At 40.4% G+C, this 20,531-nt stretch overlaps 1 protein-coding gene across 1 annotated transcript; it reads left to right on the top strand.

The window, feature by feature from the left end:
* Positions 1-11,382: 11,382 nt before the first annotated feature.
* Positions 11,383-18,656, top strand: LOC128011634 (uncharacterized). The gene is made up of 8 exons (XM_052594279.1): positions 11,383-11,488; positions 12,193-12,428; positions 14,392-14,552; positions 15,658-15,865; positions 17,573-17,648; positions 17,860-18,113; positions 18,263-18,325; positions 18,492-18,656. The coding sequence occupies exons 1-8, from the start codon at positions 11,383-11,385 to the stop codon at positions 18,654-18,656; spliced, it is 1,269 nt and encodes a 422-aa protein (XP_052450239.1).
* Positions 18,657-20,531: the final 1,875 nt, after the last annotated feature.

Genomic DNA, 20,531 nt, shown 5'->3' with positions numbered 1-20,531 from the left:
ATGTATCAAAAAGCCTCCTCAGCTCGAGTTAACTGGGGAAAAAGTGCATCGTTGTTATTAGGCCAGTGGGAAGAAGAAGGTAGGCCTGTTCCTAAACTTCGTCAGTGCTGCCCCTGGAGTTCAGAGGGGTTTAAAGTGCTGGGTTTTTTTCTTGGAACAGAGCAATAAATGCAGAAAAACTGGGAAGGCATTTATGAAAAGGTGGCTGGTCGTTTACAGAAATGGAGATGGATTCTCCCACAATTGTCATACAGAGGAAGGGTTCTTGTTTTTAACAATCTAGCAGCATCTATGCTGTGGCATCACTTAACTGTTATCGACCCCCTGAAAGAACTACTACAAAAACTACAGAATGACTTTGTGGATTTTTTTTGGGTGGTTTCCACTTGCTTCCTTCAGGAATCCTATATTTGCCAGTAAATGAAAGAGGTCAAGGACTGATTGAACTATCAGCTAAAATCAGAGCCATGAGACTAAAATCTGCACAAAGGCTGCTTTTTTTCTAGAGATTTTATCCCTTGGGTGTCTTTTGGACTAACATTACTAAGATCCCTTTGTAGTAGTGATCTTGATAAGCAACTGTTTTTGATGTCACTGTTTATTGAAAATGTCACATTTGGTGCAAATTTTTATGCATCGGTTTTGAAATCTTGGGAAATGTTTAAGCTGCATAGGTCTGAAAATGATCATTATGGTTTGAATGAACAACTGTTTTTTAATCCTTTTTTAGGAAATGTTTGTGTGTCTAATAGTATAGTTAAGTTATGCATGAAGAAAGGTTTTACCAAAGTGGGGCACTTGATTAATGTAGAATCCAAAGAGTGGAGATCAGCAGAAGATTTTGCCAGTCAGGTTGATTTGAGGTCTGTGAGGGTGGTGGAGCGGCTGATTTCAGGGTTGAAAGCTGCTCTTCCATTCCCTCTTTTGCAGTTTGTAGAGCTTTCTCTAGAGGGTGGGCTTACACATCTTGATTTTCCTGATTTAGGTGTGTGCCCTGGAGTTCGTCCTGAAATCAGCCAGGTTGGAAAGCTGCTAAATTTTGAGAGATTAAAAGGGCTACTTTTTCATTCTGTGGAGAAAAAAGACATGTATCAGGCCTGTGTAAAAACTGTGTATTTTAAGGATCTTCATGACAGAATTGATACAAAATGGAGAGAAAAGCTCACAGTTGCAGACGATATTTCTCCTCCTTTGAGGCTTTTTTATAAAAGTCCTCTTCCAAAACGTTCAGATGATTTGCAATGGAGAATATTACATTGTTTGAGAGCCACTAATGTTTTTGTGCCCAAACTCAACTTCAATGTTCTGCCCTTGTCACGGTTCATGAATGCACCGTCTCCAGCTGTATTCATGTTACGTCATCACATGAAACAATCAACATGACGTAACATGAATACACCTGGAGACGGTGCATTCATGAACCGTTAATAACCATCACTACCGTCTCCAGCTGTATTCATGTTACGTCATGTTGATTGTTTCATGTGGGTGTTGCGGCAGGTGCATCTCATTCCAACTGCCTATTTAACACCCTGTCTTTCGTCTCTTGTTTGTCAGATCGTTGTTTGAGGTCTTCCGTGTTAGATGTCTGTTTCTCGTGTTCCTGCCTTGCTTTGTCTCCTGTTTCGGTTCAATCTGGATTGTTACCTTCGCACACGGATTATCGTCACCTCACTCGGATTTACCACCACAATCATCCTTACCAGCGCACTCAACTCACCTACTCACCAGTCTGTGCTGCCATCGAGGTTCCTGCGTCACTCTCCAACCTTCCATCATCACATCATTTACAATAAACGTTGTTTATTTGCTTTTGCCTCCTGTCTCACTTACCAAGCGTTACAGAACGATCTGACCATTATGGAGGCAGCAAGTATTCAACATTTTACCCTCGAAGAATTTCTCAGCGCCAGTGTTTGGAGGATGGACTCCCAGGAGAGGAGTCTTAACGACACTGGTCGCGCGGTTCAAGCCTTGGTGACGCAGGTGTCCGAGCTCACTCAACAGTTCCAGCTACTATGAGCTCCCACTGCGCCAGCCACACCGCCTGTTCTCCCAGAACCATCGGAGACCCCCTCCCAGCCAGAACCATGTCTTCCGATCCCGGAGACGTACTCGGCTGAGCCCAACTTCTGTAGAGCATTTCTAACCCGCTGTGACATGCAATTTTCCCTACAGCCCAGAACCTTTGCTAACAAAAGGGCCAAGGTGGCCTTCGTGTTGACGCTACTCTCTGGGAGGGCGGCATTATGGGGGACAGCGGTGTGGGAGAACCAGGGTCCATGCTGTGCCTCGTTTCAGGCACTCTCCGCCGAGATGAGACGGGTATTCGATCGGGCAGTCGCAGGACGGGAGGTGGCCAGGAGACTGGCGGAGTTACACCAGCACAAGAGATCAGTATCGGACTATTCAATCGAGTTCCGGACCCTGGCGGTGGAGTGTCATTGGAACTAGGAGGCGCAGTGGGACATGTTCCTGCATGGACTGGCTGACCGCGTCCAGCAGGAGATCTACGCCCTGGATCTCCCCACATCCCTCAACGGACTCATCGAGCTGGCCTTGCGGGTCGACGCACGTCTGACACAGATGGAGAGGAGGAGCTTACCCAGCACCACATCCAGGGGACCGGCAGACGTGCGATTCAGCAGCGGGGACGCGGCCAGCCCCTCCTACGATCACGAGCCCATGCAGGTAGGGCGAGCTCGGCTGTCCCGGGAGGAGAAGGAGAGGCGGAGGTCCCTTGGCTTGTGCCTCTACTGCGGGGGAGCCAGACATCAAGCCCACACCTGTCCGGTAAAAGGGCCAGGCCCAGTAGTACGTACAGACCTCATCACCATCATCATCATCCTCTACTCTCCTCCTGGTAAGACTGAGGTGGTCAGCACAGACCCACCACTGTCAAGCACTACTGGACTCAGGGGCAGAGGGTAATTTCATGGACAGCACGTTGGCACACAAGCTCCACATTCTCCTCAGACTCCTTCCGCACCACATCACGGTTCACGCCCTCACTGGACAGCAACTCCCTACCATCTCATACATCACTGAATACATCACACTCATCACATCTGGCAATCACTCTGAGACCATTTCCTTTCACATCCTTGACTCTCCCCTGGCACCCATTGTCCTCGGGGACCCTTGGCTCCTCCTCCATAACCCCAAAATAGACTGGTCCTCAAATTCCATTCTGTCCTGGTGTAAAAAGAGTCGAGTCTTGTTTAATGTCTGCCTATCCGTCTGTGTCTATGCCTGTGTTACAGGAGGCGGCGGTGGATTTGTCTAACATGCCCACAGAGTACCTCTATCTGAAGGAAGTGTTCAGTAAGTCTCATGCTGCTTCTCTTCCTCCCCATTGTCCCTACGATTGTGCCATAGATTTATTGTCAGGTAAGTCTCCGCCTAAAGGCAAAATTTATTCACTTTCTGTTCCGGAGAGGGAGGCTATGGAGAAATGTATTTTTGATTCTCTAGCTTCTAAGTTCATCTGCCCTTCCTCTTCTCCTTCGGGGGAGGGGTTCTTTTTTGTGGGAAAGAAGGATGGATCACTGCGACCTTGTATTGATTACCGGGGACTGAACAACATCACAGTAAAGAATACTTATCCTTTGCCGTGAATGTCTTCGGCCTTTGAGAGGTTGCAGGGAGCGTCAATTTTCACAAAACTGGACTTACACAATGCGTATCATTTGGTTCGGATCAGGAAGGGGGATGAATGGAAGACCACTTTTAACACCCCCAGAGGGCACTTTGAATATTTGGTTATGCCCTTTCGGCTTTCCAACTCCCCAGCGGTCTTCCAGGCACTCGTCAACAACGTGCTGCGAGATATGATTGATCAGTTCATTTATGTCTACCTGAACGACATATAGATTTTTTTCTTCTTCTCTCCAGGAACATGTGCAGCACGTCCGACGAGTGCTTCTGAGGTTGCTAGAGAATGGGCTTTTTGTCAAGGCGGAGAAATGCGAGTTTCATGCACAGTCAATTCCATTTCTGGGGTATATCGTGTCGACTGAGGGAATACGCATGGATCCCGAGAAAGTTAAGGCTGTGGTAGAGTGGCCAAGTCCAGATTCCCGTAAGGCCCTACAGAGGTTTCTGGGGTTTGCTAACTTCTACCGGCGTTTTATTCGCAACTTCAGCCAACTAGCCGCACCTCTGACTGCCTTGACCTCCGCCAAGACTGCGTTCAGGTGGTCAGACACAGCTGAGGCTGTGTTGCCAAACTGAAGAGCCATTTCATTTCAGCCCCTATTCTGATTACCCCTGACCCTACACGTCAGTTCGTGGTGGAGGTCGATGCGTCAGAGGTGGGGGTAGGAGCGGTGTTATCACAACGTTCTCCCTTAGACGACAAGGTCCATCCTTGCGCGTATTTTTCATATCGTTTATCTCCTGCAGAATGTAATTACGATATTGGTAACCGAGAATTGTTGGCAGTTAAGATGGCATTGAAGGAATGGCGACACTGGTTCGAAGGATCGGGGGTTCCTTTTATAGTATGGACTGACAACAAGAATTTAGAGTACATTAGCACCGCCAAAAGGTTGAACTCCAGGCAGGCTCGATGGGAACTTTTTTTCGGACGTTTTGACTTTACTATCTCGTACCGCCCGGGTTCCAAAAATATCAAACCCGATTGTTTGTAACATATTTTTGACCATTCCGAACGCCCGTCCACTCCAGAGTGTATTTTTCCTGAGACATAAGTGGTCTCCACTCTCACATGGGTGATCGAATCGAAGGTCAGAACGGCCTTAGAAGGGGTAACGCCTCCGCCCGGGTGCCCACCGAACCGCTTATTTGTGCCGGAGGGATTAAGGTCCAACGCTATCCAGTGGGGACATTGCTCTAATGTAGCTTGCCATCCAGGGGTTAATCGTACTAGATTTTTAGTCAAGCAATGATTCTGGTGGCCACTTATGGCTCACGACATTCACAGTTTTGTTTTGGCTTGCTCGGTTTGTGCCACTGGTAAGACTTCCAATCGGCCCCCTGATGGGTTACTCCAACCACTGCCAGTCCCTTCGAGACCCTGGTCCCACATCGCTCTAGATTTTATTACCGCCCTCCCGCCCTCCCAGGGCAACACGGTGGTTTTAACCGTGGTGGACCGGTTCTCGAAGGCAGAGCACATTTTGTTCCCTTGCCCAAATTACCCTCAGCCAAGGAGACAGCGTTGACCATCATAGACCACGTCTTTCGTTTACATGGCCTCCCGATAGACGTGGTTTCCGACAGGGGACCCCAATTTGTGTCAAAATTTTGGCAAGAATTCTGTAGACTACTGGGAGCGACTGTAAGTCTGTCCTCAGGGTTTCACCCCCAGAGCAATGGTCAAACCGAGAGAGCCAACCAAGATTTGGAAAGGGTGTTGCGATGTTTAGTCTCCAAGAATCCTTCCTCCTGGATCCAACAATTGTCTATGGTGAAGTACGCCCACAATACCTTACCAGTATCAGCTACGGGCCTATCTCCTTTTGAGTGTAGTGTAGGTTACCAGCCACCTATTTTTCCCAGTATGGAATCCGAAGTCACGGTCCCCTCCGTTCAAGCCTTCGTCCAGAGGTGTCACCGCACTTGGACTAGAGCCCGCGAGACTCTACTCCAAGTGGGGGCGCGCACCAAGGCCAAAGCCGATCGCCACCGGTCTAGGCCTCCCGTATACGTCGTGGGTCAAAAAGTGTGGCTTTCTACCAAGAATATTCCTCTCCGCTCCGTATCTAATAAATTAGCTCCCAAATTTATTGGCCCGTTTACTGTCACCAAGATCATTAGTCCGGTGGCAGTCCGCCTTAAACTCCCTCCTGCATACAGGAGAATTCATCCCGCCTTTCGCGTATCAAAAATAAAGCCCGTATTTCATTCTCCCATTAATCCGCCTACCCTGGTCCCCCGCCCCGCCACGACTCATATATGGGGAGACCACCTATTTGGTTAATCGCATTCTGGACTATAGACGGAGGGGACGCGGATTTCAGTACTTGGTGGACTGGGAGGGTTACGGTCCAGAGGAGAGAAGTTGGGTACCTGCTAGGGACATCCTGGATCACTCCCTTATCGATGATTACAATCGACAGGTAAGAGGTTCTGGGAATGCCAGGAGGCGTCCTTAGGAGGAGGGGTACTGTCGCAGTCCATGAATGCACCGTCTCCAGCTGTATTCATGTTACGTCATGTTGATTGTTTCATGTGGGTATTGCCGCTGATCATCTGATCAGCGGCAGGTGCATCTCATTCCAACTGCCTATTTAACACCCTGTCTTTCGTCTCTTGTTTGTCAGATCGTTGTTTGAGGTCCTCCGTGTTAGACGTCTGTTTCTCGTGTTCCTGCCTTGCTTTGTCTCCTGTTTCGGTTCAATCTGGATTACTACCTTCGCACACGGATTATCGTCACCTCACTCAGATGATTTGGTCGAACATGGATTATCTGTGAAAGATGCATTCATTCCAGTTTTGCCGCTGTCTAACCCCTCGAAAAAAGTTATCCTCTCCAATGTTCCTCCGTTTATTCCAAAGGATACACTTGAGCGTATTCTTGCGCGTTATGGCAAGGTAATGGGACTGATTAAAATGATACCGCTTGGTATAAAAGCCCCACAATTAAAGCACATAATGTCATTTAGACGTCAAACGTACATGATTTTAAATCCCGAATTTCAAAATCTGGAGGTTGCTGTGAAACTGGCATTGAATGGGAAAGATTATACGATCTTTATCACTGTTGATTCAATGAAGTGTTTTCCTTGCTCAAAACCGGGTCATGTCAGGCAATCGTGTCCTTTAAATATGGAAGCTGAAAATGAGAAGGAAAGTAATCCTGTAGTGGATCAGGTGAATACTGCTGTGGTAAATGAAACTGCAGAGAATACTGATATAATACAGCAAGATGAAACCGCTGTGTTACTTTACAGTGGAGAGGGCTCTGATGTGCTTGCACAAGATACTGAAGTTACAGACAGTGCTTCCATCATTACTACACATGGAAGTGTTAAAGTTGATGAGGAGCTCAAAGTTGGCAGGGCAGTTAGTGATTTAATAAAATACCAAGGAAATCAAAATGAGATTGAGAACATACAGGTACAAAGCAGCAGCTTGTCACAGGATGAAGACCTAGATCTGTTGTCACAGAGAACTGATGATTTATCTGAGAATGACTCTGAATTTGAAGAGTATGATGTAAATTCACAAGGAAATTCTGCGGGGAATTTTATTTCCCAGTCAAAGCTTCCTTTTTATACATTTTAACAGTTGAACAATTTTCTGGATGCTACTAAGAATCAGAGAAAACACAAACTGGAAAAATATTTTCCTGATTTGGAACTTTTTGTTGAATCTGGTGATAAAGGCGACGTTAGAGGAACTGGATCAACCGAAACGCTACAGGCTTAAAAAACTTGTTAGTGTAGTTAGAAGAAGCCTAAATTCACGTCTGAAAAAACACAAATTCTATGAAAAGTGTCAAACGGCAGATGTGGTGGGTTGCTTTTTACCCCATTATGATTATTGTCGTGACCTTTTTTAATATTGGGTCTTTAAATATTAATGTCGTCGTTGTATAGTTAAAAGAAATTATCTTTTTATTTATTTAATTCTTAGAAAGGCTGATGTGATCTGGCTCCAGGAAACACACATGAAATTGCAGAATCAGTCACAGTGGCTTAGCGATATTGGAAGGGTAATGTGTGCTTGAGCCATGACACAAATGTTAGTGCAGGGGTTGCAGGTTTGCTTTCACCCCGGGTTGGTGGTAATTTTGGGATAATACCAGGGAGAATTTTACGAGTAGATGTTACTTTAGGTGACAACGTTTTTTCCCTGTTTAATGTATATGCTCCAAATGATAGTCGGGAGCGTATTACTTTTTTTGAAAAGTTATCAGATGTGTTATCCCACTGTCCCCAGGATAATATTATTATACTGGGGGGTGATTTTAATTGCACTTTAAATCAGCAATTGGATCGGAATCATAATGAACCACATTCCCTTTCGGCTAATACTCTTAAAAGAATAGTTGATCAATATAATTTTGTTAATTTGTGGAGAGATACATTTCCTGGGCTTAGACAGTATACCTGGATGAAAGTGAACTCAAATAATATGTCTGGAGCAAGGCTTGATCGGTTTTATACAGAAGCACGTAATAGGGGAAGATTTTTTAGAAATTCTATTTCGCCTACTTTTCTGTCAGATCATCATTATATTTCTATGGCTATTTCTGTTGAGTCCACCAAATCTTATACATCACTCTGGCACTTTGATAATAGGTTACTTCAGGATCACTTTTTTCTCCTACTGCTTTTTTCTTCGGACTGCACATAAGCATCTTCATTAACTGAAACTCCCAGATTGACGAGTATTGACAACACAAAAGGAAATTAATTATTTTGCTATGTCTTTTTATGTAGAGTTGTATCGTGCAGAGCCTTGTAATGGAGTAGAAGCAGACATACTTCTGACTGACTTGCCACAATTGTCAAACAAGGATAAGATGGATCTTGAGAGTCTTTTAACAATGGCTGAACTTTCAAGAGCTGTTCAGGAATTGAATCCTGGAAAGTCACCTGGATTGGACGGTCTCTCAGCCGAGTTTTATAAGGCTTTTTGGAACTTAATTGGTCAGGACTTCTATGATGTTTTGGTGGAAAGTATTGAAAAAGAAACCCTTCCCCTAAGCTGTCGGAGAGCAGTTTTAACTTTGATCCCCAAAAAAGGAGACCTTGGTTGTTTAAAGAACTGGCGCCCTGTCCCTTGCTGTGTGTTGATCTTAAGATATTTTCAAAAGCCTTAACCAACAGATTGAAGAACTGAATAGAAACCGTCATTCACAATGACCAGTCTTATTGTATTTCTAACAGAAAAATATTTGACAGTGTTTTCTTTGTTAGAGACATTATAACAGTGGCAAAAAGGCATAACCTGGACATCAGCCTTCATTCTCTGGACCAAGAAAAGGCCTTTGTAGGGTGGACCACTCTTATCTATTTAAGACACTTGAGGCTTTTGGATTTGGTCATAATTTTGTATCCTCTATTAGGCTGATATATAATGATATTTTTAGCATGTTAAGAGTTAATGATACATTAACAAGACCATTTTCAGTGACAAGAGGAATAAGACAAGGGTGTCCTCTATCGGGTTTACTCTATGCTGTTTCTATTGAGCCTTTTTTAAGTCTGCTGAGAAAAAGACTGTGTGGTATTGGTGGTTCTGGCTGCCTTAAAGTTCCCCAAGTAAAACTGATAGCATATGCCGATTATGTAACTCTGATTATTAAGAATTCAAATGATGTTGATAATATTATTTCATCTTTGCTTAAAAGTTCTTGGTATTTATTTTGGAACTGACCAGTACATGGAGAAGAATTGGGAAGGAGTGGTTGACCGGGTTATTGGCAAAATCCAGAAGTGGAAGTGGATTCTCTCACAGCTGTCCTTTAGAGGGAGATGCCTTATAATTAATAACCTGGCAGCTTAAATGCTGTGGCATAAGGTTACAGTGCTAAATCCCCCTAAAGAACTGTTACTAAAGGTTCAAAGGGCATTTGTTGAATTCTTTTGGAATGGCCATCATTGGCTTCCTCCTGGGGTTCTCTATCTTCCTGTTTCAGAGGGAGGTCAAGGCCTTATACACGTAGAATCCAAAATTGCAGCAATGAGATTGCAAACATTGCAAAAACTGCTCTACTGTTCAGATGGAAAGCAATGGATTGATTATTGATTGTATATTCTTAAAGATCTTGGAAGAACAGATCTTGACAGAGAGTTATTTTTAATTGAGAAGACTTATGTTGAAAATGCGAATTGCTCTCTTTTGAAATTTCATGAATCAATTTTTCATTCATGAAGTTTGTTAAAATTCTCAAGAGTAGATGATGAAAATTATGGGTGTGCAGAACCTCTGTTTTTTAATCCTCTTTTTAAGATACAGTTTTCATTATCGGGTTCTATAATTAAAATGTTTCTGAATGCTCCTGTAACTAGAGTTATGGACCTGCTCGATACAACAAGAGGTCAGTGGCAAACGTTTCAGTCACTTGGGGAATGGGGAAGAAAATAATTTACCATATTTGTGCTAAATCCGCACACTTTGAACAACTGAAGGAAAGAATAGACACTAAGTGGAGAGCTTACCTTTCTGTGCCCAGAGATGTAAATCCCTCGTGGAGGCTGTTGTACAAACCCCCAGTTCCTAAAAGATGTGGAGATCTACAGTGGAGTATACTTCACAATATCTTGGCTACAAACAACTTTGTTTCCAAGTTCAATGAAATGGTTTTACCTGAATTCACATTTACATTTAATCATTTAGCAGACACTTTTATCCAAAGCGACTTACAAATGAGAACAATAGAAGCAGTCAGGTCAACAAGAGAACAACAACAGAATACAAGTGCCATGACAAGTCTCAGTCTAGTATAGAACGCATAGCCAGGTGTATAAAATTTTTATTTTATTTTATTATTATTTTTTTTATTAAATGAAAGACAAGAAAAGGAAAAGTACTGGTGTTAGTAGGTTAAGTGCAGGCGAAAAAGATGAGTCTTTAGATGTTTCTTGAAAATGAGTAAAGACTCAGCTGTACAAATTGAGATTGGGAGGTCATTCCACCAGCTGGGCACAGTCCAGGAAAAGGTCCGTGAGAGTGATTTTGAATTTCTTGTTGTAAGGCCTCTACACAGTGTTTCATTTATTTTGTGAATGTTCAAGACTGGCTCCACTTTTTGTACTTATGGGAACACTAATTACGAAATTGGGATTTTCTTTTACAAATACCCTTTTTATCTTTGGTTGCAAGTATAACCAATCATGTCATGAAAGGTGTGTACTTGCCAATTTTTTAATAGGACATGCCAAGTTGGCAATCCTGAAAACACATCAATGTAAAAACGCTGGTCAAGATGTTGACTTGTTGCCTTTTTTTAAATCATTGGTAAAATTTAGGGTTGCTGTTGAATTTGTGTATTATAAACAAACTGATAATGTACTTTTTTTCAAAACAAGGTGGGGTGTGAGAGATGCTTTAGTGACAATGAGTGAGTTTGGAGACATGGTTTTTAATTGGTAAAATTGTTCTGGTTTTATTTTTTGGTTTTGTATTAGTTTTGTAATGTTTTGAAAAAATGGTGTAAATTAAAAGTTTAAAAGTCAAAAAGTCTCTCTCTCTGTCTCTCTCTCTCTGTCTCTCTTTCTCTGGTGCATGCTGGGGAATGGTGGGGAGCTGAGCGCGTTTGAGAGCGTTGCTGAGAGTGATTGTGAACAATCTTTCAGTGTTTTTATTGTTATTTTTCTTCTGTTCTTTCCTCTTTTCCCCTTGGGTTCAGTGTAGGAAGAGAAGTTTTTTCGTGTTTGTGTGTGCGCGCGGTGTGTGGTCGCCGGGATGGCGGCTGCTCACGCGCAGGGAACGCCGACTCTGTCACTTCGTAACGGCTGCAGGTGTGTACCTGAGGCCGGGGTGACAGTGGAGGAATTGCTTTTGAGTATCGGTCAGAATATTGGTTTTGAAAACATTGTCTCTGCTTCCCAGATGAACAACGGTTGCAGTGTTCTTAAAATCTGAATTACTCGTAAATGAGCTGACAGTGAGTGGAATATGGGTAAAGGAAACTTATGTTCCGGTTACCCCGCTGTCTGCCCCGGCAACTAAAGTAACTGTTTCAAAGTTACTTTGCCGTTCATTTCTAATGAAGCTTTTGTGAAAGAGCTAGTAAGATTTGGTAAGATCGCAAGCCCCGTAAAAGCTGTCCCCCTCGGGTGTAAAGACGATGCTTTAAAACATGTTCTCTCTTTTAGACGACATGTCTACATGTTTCTGAACTCGCCGGAGCGGACTTTGGAAGTTTCGCTCAGTGTTACTCACGGAGAGAATTCTTTCATGATGTACGCAAGCACTGAGAATTTGAAGTGTTTTATTTGCGCTGATTTGGGCCACAAACGCTTCACATGTCAGCGTAGAGATGAACAGCACGCTTCTACATCTCGTGATGAAAAAAACATCTAGCCTGAAGTAAATAACACCGAACCTGAGAGAGTTGAGGAGCAGGATAGAGGAGCTTCAGAGGAGGGGAACGAGCAGCACTAGGTGAGTGATTCTGTTGTTAGTGCTGGCTGTGTGGAGCAATCTGGAACTAATCAAGTAACGTTACCTGATAAAGCTGTGAGTATTGGTGATGAAAATGATCTGATGAAGATGGTACTGTACAGAAATTTGGTTCTGAGGAAAATGTGGCTGATGAGACTGAGAGTTTATCACAGTATATTGATGACGTAATGAGAGATGAAGAGCAGTGGTCTGATGCATCTAAGGAGATTGGGAAAGATCTGTATCCTTTGGAGCAGATCAATTCTTTTCTTGATAAGACAAAAGGAAAAGCGGGTGTTGAAATAAGAGAATACTTCCTGGATGCTGAAAAGTTTATTGCTTCAGTAATGTTGTTTAGGAAAGAAAGTAGCTATGATGAACTGTCACAACAAAAAAGATTTCGTCTTAAAAAATTCTTAACTGTTGTTAGATCAGGAAGAAGGACGGAAAAAGCGAGGGGAAAATCTAAGTAACTTCAATGACTGAACATTTCTCTTTCAATCTGATCTGTTTTTTCTTTTTCCCCTTCTTTCTTATGGAGATTTTAAGGGTGGGTTCTCTTAATGTCAGTGGGATGAGGGATGGGAAAAAGAATAAGGTTTTTATCAGAAATCATTAGTTTGAAAGATTTGAGTGTTACATTTCTACAAGAAACTCATAGTACTTGTAGTAATGAAGTTGAGTGGGTTTTATGGTGGAGAGGACAATATGTATGGAGGTATTTTTGATTCAAAACAACTGAACACCTGTGGCAGTGCGATTTGTAGTTGTAGAGAAAAGCCACACATGTGTATCAGTAAATTTGAAGTCACAGAGAGAAATGTTTTAAGAGTTGCAAACCTGTAGACTTTTTTTCTCTCCCACAAACACAACACAACAGTTACACCTTCTCAGATTCTTCATTGCAGGTGCACAAATCCTATTCTACAAATCACAAATTAAGAAACTCGTACGATCACATTTTTGATACAAATGCTGCAGTGAATATGGTGCAAAACGCATTTACACACCTGCATCAAGAAATGTGAAGTCGTGGAGAAATGTTGAACATCCGCAAATCAATACGTGAATTCATTCAATGAGAGTTGCACACTTGTAGAATATTTTCTCAGAAATGTCTTGTATATTTTTCTAACACAAACACAAAGTACATAACTACAGTTGCTTGAATCTGCTGCGACGAATCTCAAACACTGTTTTTCGCTTTCAAGTGACAAGTTTCGCGCTCTCCCTTTTGCACCGAGATATTTGGTTCAAAAGTGAGTTGTGCATCTGTAGAGGTAGTGGGCGGGACTGTTTAGAGATTAGAGAATTTCAGCCAATCAGAAGAGCTATGGGTCGTTGCATGGCGCCCGAAGTAATGAGAAGGGGGAAAAACGAACTGCCATCTTCGTGATCTGCCAGTGTCAAACAGCAATAAACGTAAGTTCCTTCTTATTATATTTTTCTTCTCTAAAATCACGCACCTTTATACATTTATCTATATTTTAAATAAACGCGCTGATCGGCTACGTTGATGCAGTGTTTCTGAGTTCGGTTAGGCTTTCTTTTTTCATGAAAGGTAACGTTAACTGTTAAGCTAGGTGTCCAGTCCTGCACTGTTAACTTTGCTAACCTTCTCATATTAGTTGATACTTTCATTATATTTCATTATGTACTTATACATATTTCATTATGTAATCCTTATATTCTCTTCTGTTACCTTCTAGAAAAATGAAAGAACAGCGTGGTTCTTCGCAGGTCAGTATCATATCAAGTATGTAACGTTACCTAATGTAACTAAGATTGCCTTTATGAGAATTTACCATGGTTAGAAAACTATGGGTAACAGTTATCATGTTTTTTTTTTTTTGGAGGGTAGTGAGTTTGAGAATACCATAGTAAATTAAAGGGATGTCAGATGTCATTGCAATTGTAGGTTACTGCAAAAATGTGTTTCATGTAATATAAAATAAATATTTACATAATTTAAGAATAGTAAGTTATGTCACCCTACGGTGCCCTGCAGTGTCCTACTAAATCATGTCTTGCAACAGACTATTTGGAAACAGACGGTCCACCCCCTTAGTTTATTTGTTAGTTTAGTTTCGCTCAATTCCTGGATACCTATGGGATCAAGATTATGTTATTTGATCATACACTCAACAACTGTAATTATGTGATTTAGGCATCAGAGATGTATCATGTGCCTATATAGTTGAGACTGTGTTATTCATGCTGTCACAAAATGTACAAGCTAACATTTTTATGAAAATGTATAAAAAAAAACACTTACATCTAAACCCCGACTTCTTTCAAAATGAACAGAACACAAACATTGAGTCAGCAGTCCGTGTGCTTCTAAACTGCATAAGAAGTGAAAGGGAAGGAACTCACACACCTCAAAACACCACTGCTCAGCCTACTGCTACTGGGCCTTCCAGCAGCAGACCTGTAAGACCAGCCACAGTGCAGCAGGAGATGCAAAGGTAAGTGATCATAACAGTGGGGGTGCTGGATTTTGGAAAAATATATAACCACAATAATTTTTTTTGTCATAATTGTATGTCACCCTTACCACAATTACCCATTTGCTTTGGAAACATTCCAGTAATCACTCAGCCCTGTAGAAAAATAAGAATAGAATGTGCTGTTCTGAATTCTCTTTATTCATACTACTACGGGACTGTTTAATGCTTGAATCTGATTGGTTGAAAAACATTCTAAGGTGTGCAATTACTTTCAGGGAAACGCACAGCTAAAGTAGTTCCAGGCAGGTCTTGACCGCATTACAGTTCCATGTCACTTTGCCAAATTATTTCAATTATTTCAAAGGTCTTTACAGCTGAATTCAGAAGTAAATTAGGTATGATTTTGTACATAAAGCACATACTCTCTCCCTCAAATGCACACACATACAGTACAGACACACACTCACACTGAAACGTATTCGCAGAGCTGCTTTGATGATTTTATCTGTAAAATAATACAGCGGCTTTAAAGCTACATGACGTTTTTTACTATCGAGGGAATATAAAAGCTGTTCTTAAAGCAGTTAAACTTATAGTTTCACTATTAGTAGAGCCGCTGCTGCCGAACACTGTTGAGAGATGCTCAGACACGCTTGATCTCTCTTTCTTTCTTTCTCTCTCTATCTCCCTCTCTTATAACTGCATTAATAACTGCATTACTCTGCTATCAGTGGCTGAAGCCTCTGTTAGCTCTAAAATGTCGTTTTAGAATAAGCAATGGAAGCTTGGGATTAGATAAGATAAAGAAATTAGTTCCACACACGAGCGTTTTAAGGACAAAAACCTGACAAAAATCTTGAAATGCATCATCTTCTGAACACTGTCATGATGTGTGGCAACTGTAGATATATTTGACTCCATTCTGTTGAATTATTGCATTATTCCATGCATTATTTTCTAATAATTCAATGGCTCGTCATTAATTATTACTTATTTAAAATAATAAATACTCTGTTACAGTGTGCTAACAGTTTTATACAACAGCACTCAACACTGTTTTTTAATCATTAAAAAAAAATTTAGATTTAGATTTACACTAATAAGTGCCTTTGCTTCATCTAAGATGTTTCCCCTCAATGTATTCTGGAGGCCTGAAAAGAAAAAGGAAGTCAGCTGATACTCCACGTGTATCAGTGACAACGTTTATGGAACTGCAGTTCTGCCTGCAATCTGAAAACACAGACAAAACCCCAAAGGATGAGGCAGTGCTCTTACAGGCAGGTCTTGGGAGGAGGAACATAAACATGGCTGATAATGCGGATCATACAGAGGTAAGCCATAAATATAAGCAAAAATCCACTGTGAAAACAGAGGTTTTTCAGCTTACTTATCAAATCCTGTGATTTATTTTGTGGTCGTTATACTGCCATTCTTTTTTTGACATCTTTGTAATGTAATGTGTTAAAATGTCTGTAAGCATGAAGAGGGATATCTGGAACAGTTGGACTGATTCCCTATCACCAGGAATGAATGAAAGGAATGGAGTTATTCTGGTATCCACTTATTTTAGTACCTCAATACAGTCTTTCAGTCATTCTTGGTGTAGAGGGTTGGAAATCATTTCGATTGTTGCAAATATCACTGTACATAAAGTTAGTAAGGCAGTGATGTGCAGATTGGCAGGTGAACATGATGTTTCATGTTCCTGTTTCATGTCTGTCATGTGATCATATAAAATCATATAATGCCATTTGTTCCCTTGTTTGATGTCGTGTTGTCATTGTTTCATTGTTCACAGGTTTGCCTTGTCTTGTCATTAGTCTTGTGTGTATTTAAGCCCTCATGTTTGCCATGTGTCTTTGTCAAATTTTGTTTCACGGTTGTTAAGTGTCCATGTCCATGTCATGCTTTTGTTCTATGTTTGATCTTGTTGATCTTGTCATGTTTGTACATAAACTGCACTTGGGTTCTCTCTACAATTTGCCTTCAGTGGCATACATTACAACTACTTCCTCAGTCATCATTTAGCTAACACATAAAAACATCATCATAAAGATACTAAATCTGGACTATATGCTATTGATGATATTGATTATATTCTAACAGATGCCACAGTTGTTTCATATGATTGAAAAGATGGTGGAACAGCAGGAGTTGTCACCAAGTCCATATGTATGAAAATCCTGGAGATCCATTGAGAATCTAATATTTACATTTACTAAAAACTACTTCTACTATCTCTTCTTGCCAATTATCAATATTGCTGTCAATCATATATGTCTGACATAATAACTAGACTATGAGATAATGTACCATACACAACTGTTATGTATTTTTTCCCCTAAAGCTTATTTTCTAGCGTCTGCAAATCGACACTTAATAACCTTTATACTCAAGCTCTTTGTGTCTTCCGTCAACAACCGGCCAAGTCTCCTACCACTAATTTATTTGCTTCTCTAAAACTGACCTGCTGCACAGCAGAAAGTAACGGACAAACTTAAACAAATGTCCTTCCAAATGCTTTAATTTAAGGCCAGGAGTTCTAGAGCAGTTCTCAGAGAATCTCCCAAAATAAGAAAGGCCGGAGGATCTCAGACAATTTCCATTGAACATCCCGCCATACACAAAAATACAATAGTTTTTATAGTATTGAGGTATGGCATACATGTCATCCTGCATTACATAATCTCCCCACTATTTGATTGGTTTTTCATATGCAAATCCCTCTGTTACTGGGTAAAGCAAACTTTGTTTTAATAATGACTTAATTTGTTAATCTCAAGATTCGAACAGAAACTTTTTCCAAATGATGTTATTTATACACAAATATGCACACACTCAAAGTCATGAGTTGACATAGAAAGGTACACATACTTTCAGACTAAGAACGTTGTAGTACATGGTGTTTCAAAGTGTTAGAGGTTAAATAAGGTTAAATGTTAGAAAAATGGTTAGTTTAATATACTTTAACATTTTCCAACACACAGCTGAGGACCTTAATTTATTTTCATAATGACAGCAGTGCACATTTATTCCAGATAAGTCGAGTACTGCTGGAAGAATTTCCCAAAATGAGAGATTTGCGTGGTGGTTGGCTGCTTACAAAAGCTTCTGGTGAGTTTTCCATTGTTATAAAAAAAAATCCAGACCTGTTAAGTAGCTATCTAAACATTTTATATATGAGATATATATAACAGAATTTTTCATTTTGTGTTAAATTTTAATGTATGGTGGTAATTTTATCTTATGTAATAAGATATTATATCACTCAAAGGAAGAAAAAGCCATTTGATGAACTACTAAAATGATTTATGTTTTTTTAAAGGGGGCAGTGGGCGAAGAAAGACTACTCCATTGCCCCAGGAAACTGAAGGGTACACTGCAAAAGTTCTGAAGTCCTCATCAAACAATGGGAAAAATGTAATATATATTGTACCTCTTCAAGAAAAAATAGATACTACCCCACTGCCATATGATGCTGAAGAGTTTGAAAGAATGCCAAAAAACACATGCATGACTTGTGGCAAACTGATTCCTCTGCCCCTGATCCAGTTCCACATTGAGTCCTGTGGAGATAAAGTAAGTTATCTTGTAAATTGTTGTTGTTTTAAAAGACATATAAAAAAGAAACTTCCTCAGCCATGATTTGATAGAATCATTTTAGTTTAATTCAGTTTTCAGCTGACAAGTGAATTGTTATTTAGTGTTGATTTGTTTTATTTTCAAAGAAACATGACACTGAAGAAGAAACAGAACAGACAGCTGAACAGGATTCAGATCTTATTTGTGTGGTAAGCCATCAATTATGCTTCAGGGTAATATTAAAGCTGCATTTCAGACCAAATACTCAGACTGATATCACAGAAATCTGTATATTTTATTCTTCAGTTAAAATGCCACTGTAGTATTTTCTGGTTTGTTTATTTATATGCCTCGTTATTACAACTTGGCCCTTAGGACTCCTGTCCAATTTGTGGAAAGCAGTTTCCTGCAGAGATTGTTGCCTCCCATGCAAGTTCATGTGGGGAAAGGTATTGCAAGCATGATGAAAAAAAAAAGAAAACAACAATAGTGCCAATACTTTTAGATCAATTGATTAAAATGATCAGTTTGATCTTTTAGTTTGTTTAGTGAAAAGCAAAAAAAATAGATAAAATTTGTTGAAAAAATTAAAGAATTTAAACCTCACAATATTACAAATGATTAAAATAAGATCATTCTTTAATCTTGTGTAAAGTCAGGCTTATACTAAATTAAAGTAACACTAAGGAAGATTTTTATCTTAAAATAATAAAAACATTATATTTTAAACAACGTTTCCAAAATCGTTTCACTGGTTCATCAAGTCGTAACAGGGTGAAAGGAACTTATGCCTCCACTTTGCCGTCCTTAATCTGCTATAATCGCATTATGTAAGATTGTCAGATCGGGTCACGTTTCTGTAGTTATGAGACACAAAAAAAAAATACAAATTTGACTTGCTTTACATCAAATGTTATAATAGCCATTATTTAGTTTTTCATCGTTTCTGATGTCGTCATACATCATACTTTCCTTAAAATCATGCATCATACTCTACCTTGTCTGTGGACATCTTTCATTCCAAAGCCGGTACTGGATAAACAGCGATCGTGCCATGCGATGGTAGGCTTCGGTAGCCTAAACTATATACAACTGTAATGGACAACTCCGCTTATAACCTGTAGGGCGATCACAGATGAAAAGTTCCTTGGTGTTGCTTTAATGTAAAAGTCCACACTATAGACTGCAATGAGCTGTGATACTAAGAGTACTGTATATAAACTTTTCTTGTTATAGTGTGTACATGTGTTTATATTCATGTTAAGTTTTGCAGAGATTTTCCCTACATCCACACTGCCTGACTCTGAAATTGTGCAAGTGGTCTCTGAAAGCAGCGCTGGTGCCTCTTTCTCTGTCAGCTCAACACTTCACACGAGACCTAGTACATCATTTACACTTCCACCAGAGGATATGCCATTAGGGTCCAGACCTGCAGAAATTGATGATTTTGGTTAGTGTTGATTTATTAATTTGTTTAAATAAGTTAACTTAATAAAATTGTTCATTATTGTGAAAGATGCTTTTATTGGAAAATCTAATTTTAAATTCCAAATCTGCAATGAAGACATTGCAACATGTTTGTGTCAGCCTGGTCCACATTTCTTAGATACTGTACTCTTTTATTTGACTGTTGCACATGGACAAGAGTGGACCGTGTAGCCATACAGACTGTGTTGCTTAGTGTATGAGTCTGTGTGGTCTACAGTACATTTACTCATGCAACTTTATTGACTCAAGTATAACGAATGTGCATGGAATGCAAACCACGTTGATTCAGACCACTTGGTACAGGTAGGGCATAAGTTAAAATCATGGATTGTACTTTAAACAACTTTTCTGTTTTCATTTCCAGCTTGGAAAAGCATTGTCAGCCCAGAACTGGCAGCAGATCATTACAGAAGACAGTGGCTGCAAAAAAAAGAAGATGAGCCAACCCTTAAAATTAAAATAGACATCGGAGAAGATGCAGAGGAGCAAGAGGGCACAATCCTCAACTTTTACAAGGCTCCATACATTGACTGGGCCAGACCATTCCAAGCTAAACTACTGGGTACAAATTGACAGACATATGATGTATACCTTATTGTTTTGATTACATGTAAAGAAAACATTGATAAAAAATAGATCATAATTTTTGTGCTGCATAGTAGTGTAAACTTTTCTTTTTTTAGGAGATATGGCTATTGGGGATGGTGTGAATCGACACTTTTTAAGTATGGTAATGCAGAAGTTGCAACATGGTTTCACTATTGATTTTGGTAAGTTCACTGGACAATTCTGCTATCTGGCATAAAAAAAATGATTAATTTGGCTAAATGAAGTTAAATATGTTTTACAAATTGAGATGCACATTAGATTTATTTTCTGTGTGTTCACACTTGGCACGTTTGATTCAATTCAAATGAACCCAGGTAC

This window comes from Carassius gibelio, chromosome B23 (assembly GCF_023724105.1).
Source record: "Carassius gibelio isolate Cgi1373 ecotype wild population from Czech Republic chromosome B23, carGib1.2-hapl.c, whole genome shotgun sequence".
Taxonomy (NCBI): domain Eukaryota; kingdom Metazoa; phylum Chordata; class Actinopteri; order Cypriniformes; family Cyprinidae; genus Carassius; species Carassius gibelio.
The sequence above is the reverse complement of the archived record's forward strand: the minus strand, read 5'-3'. Positions and strand labels throughout refer to the sequence as shown.

Excerpts from the sequence above, each read along its gene's own strand:
- LOC128011634 (XM_052594279.1), top strand. The coding sequence starts at position 11,383 with ATGGCGGCTGCTCACGCGCAGGGAACGCCGACTCTGTCACTTCGTAAC. Across the intron at positions 12,429-14,391 it reads CTGAAAAGTTTATTGCTTCA|AACACAAACATTGAGTCAGC; the intron begins GTAATGTTGTTT and ends CAAAATGAACAG. Across the intron at positions 14,553-15,657 it reads GTGCAGCAGGAGATGCAAAG|ATGTTTCCCCTCAATGTATT; the intron begins GTAAGTGATCAT and ends GCTTCATCTAAG.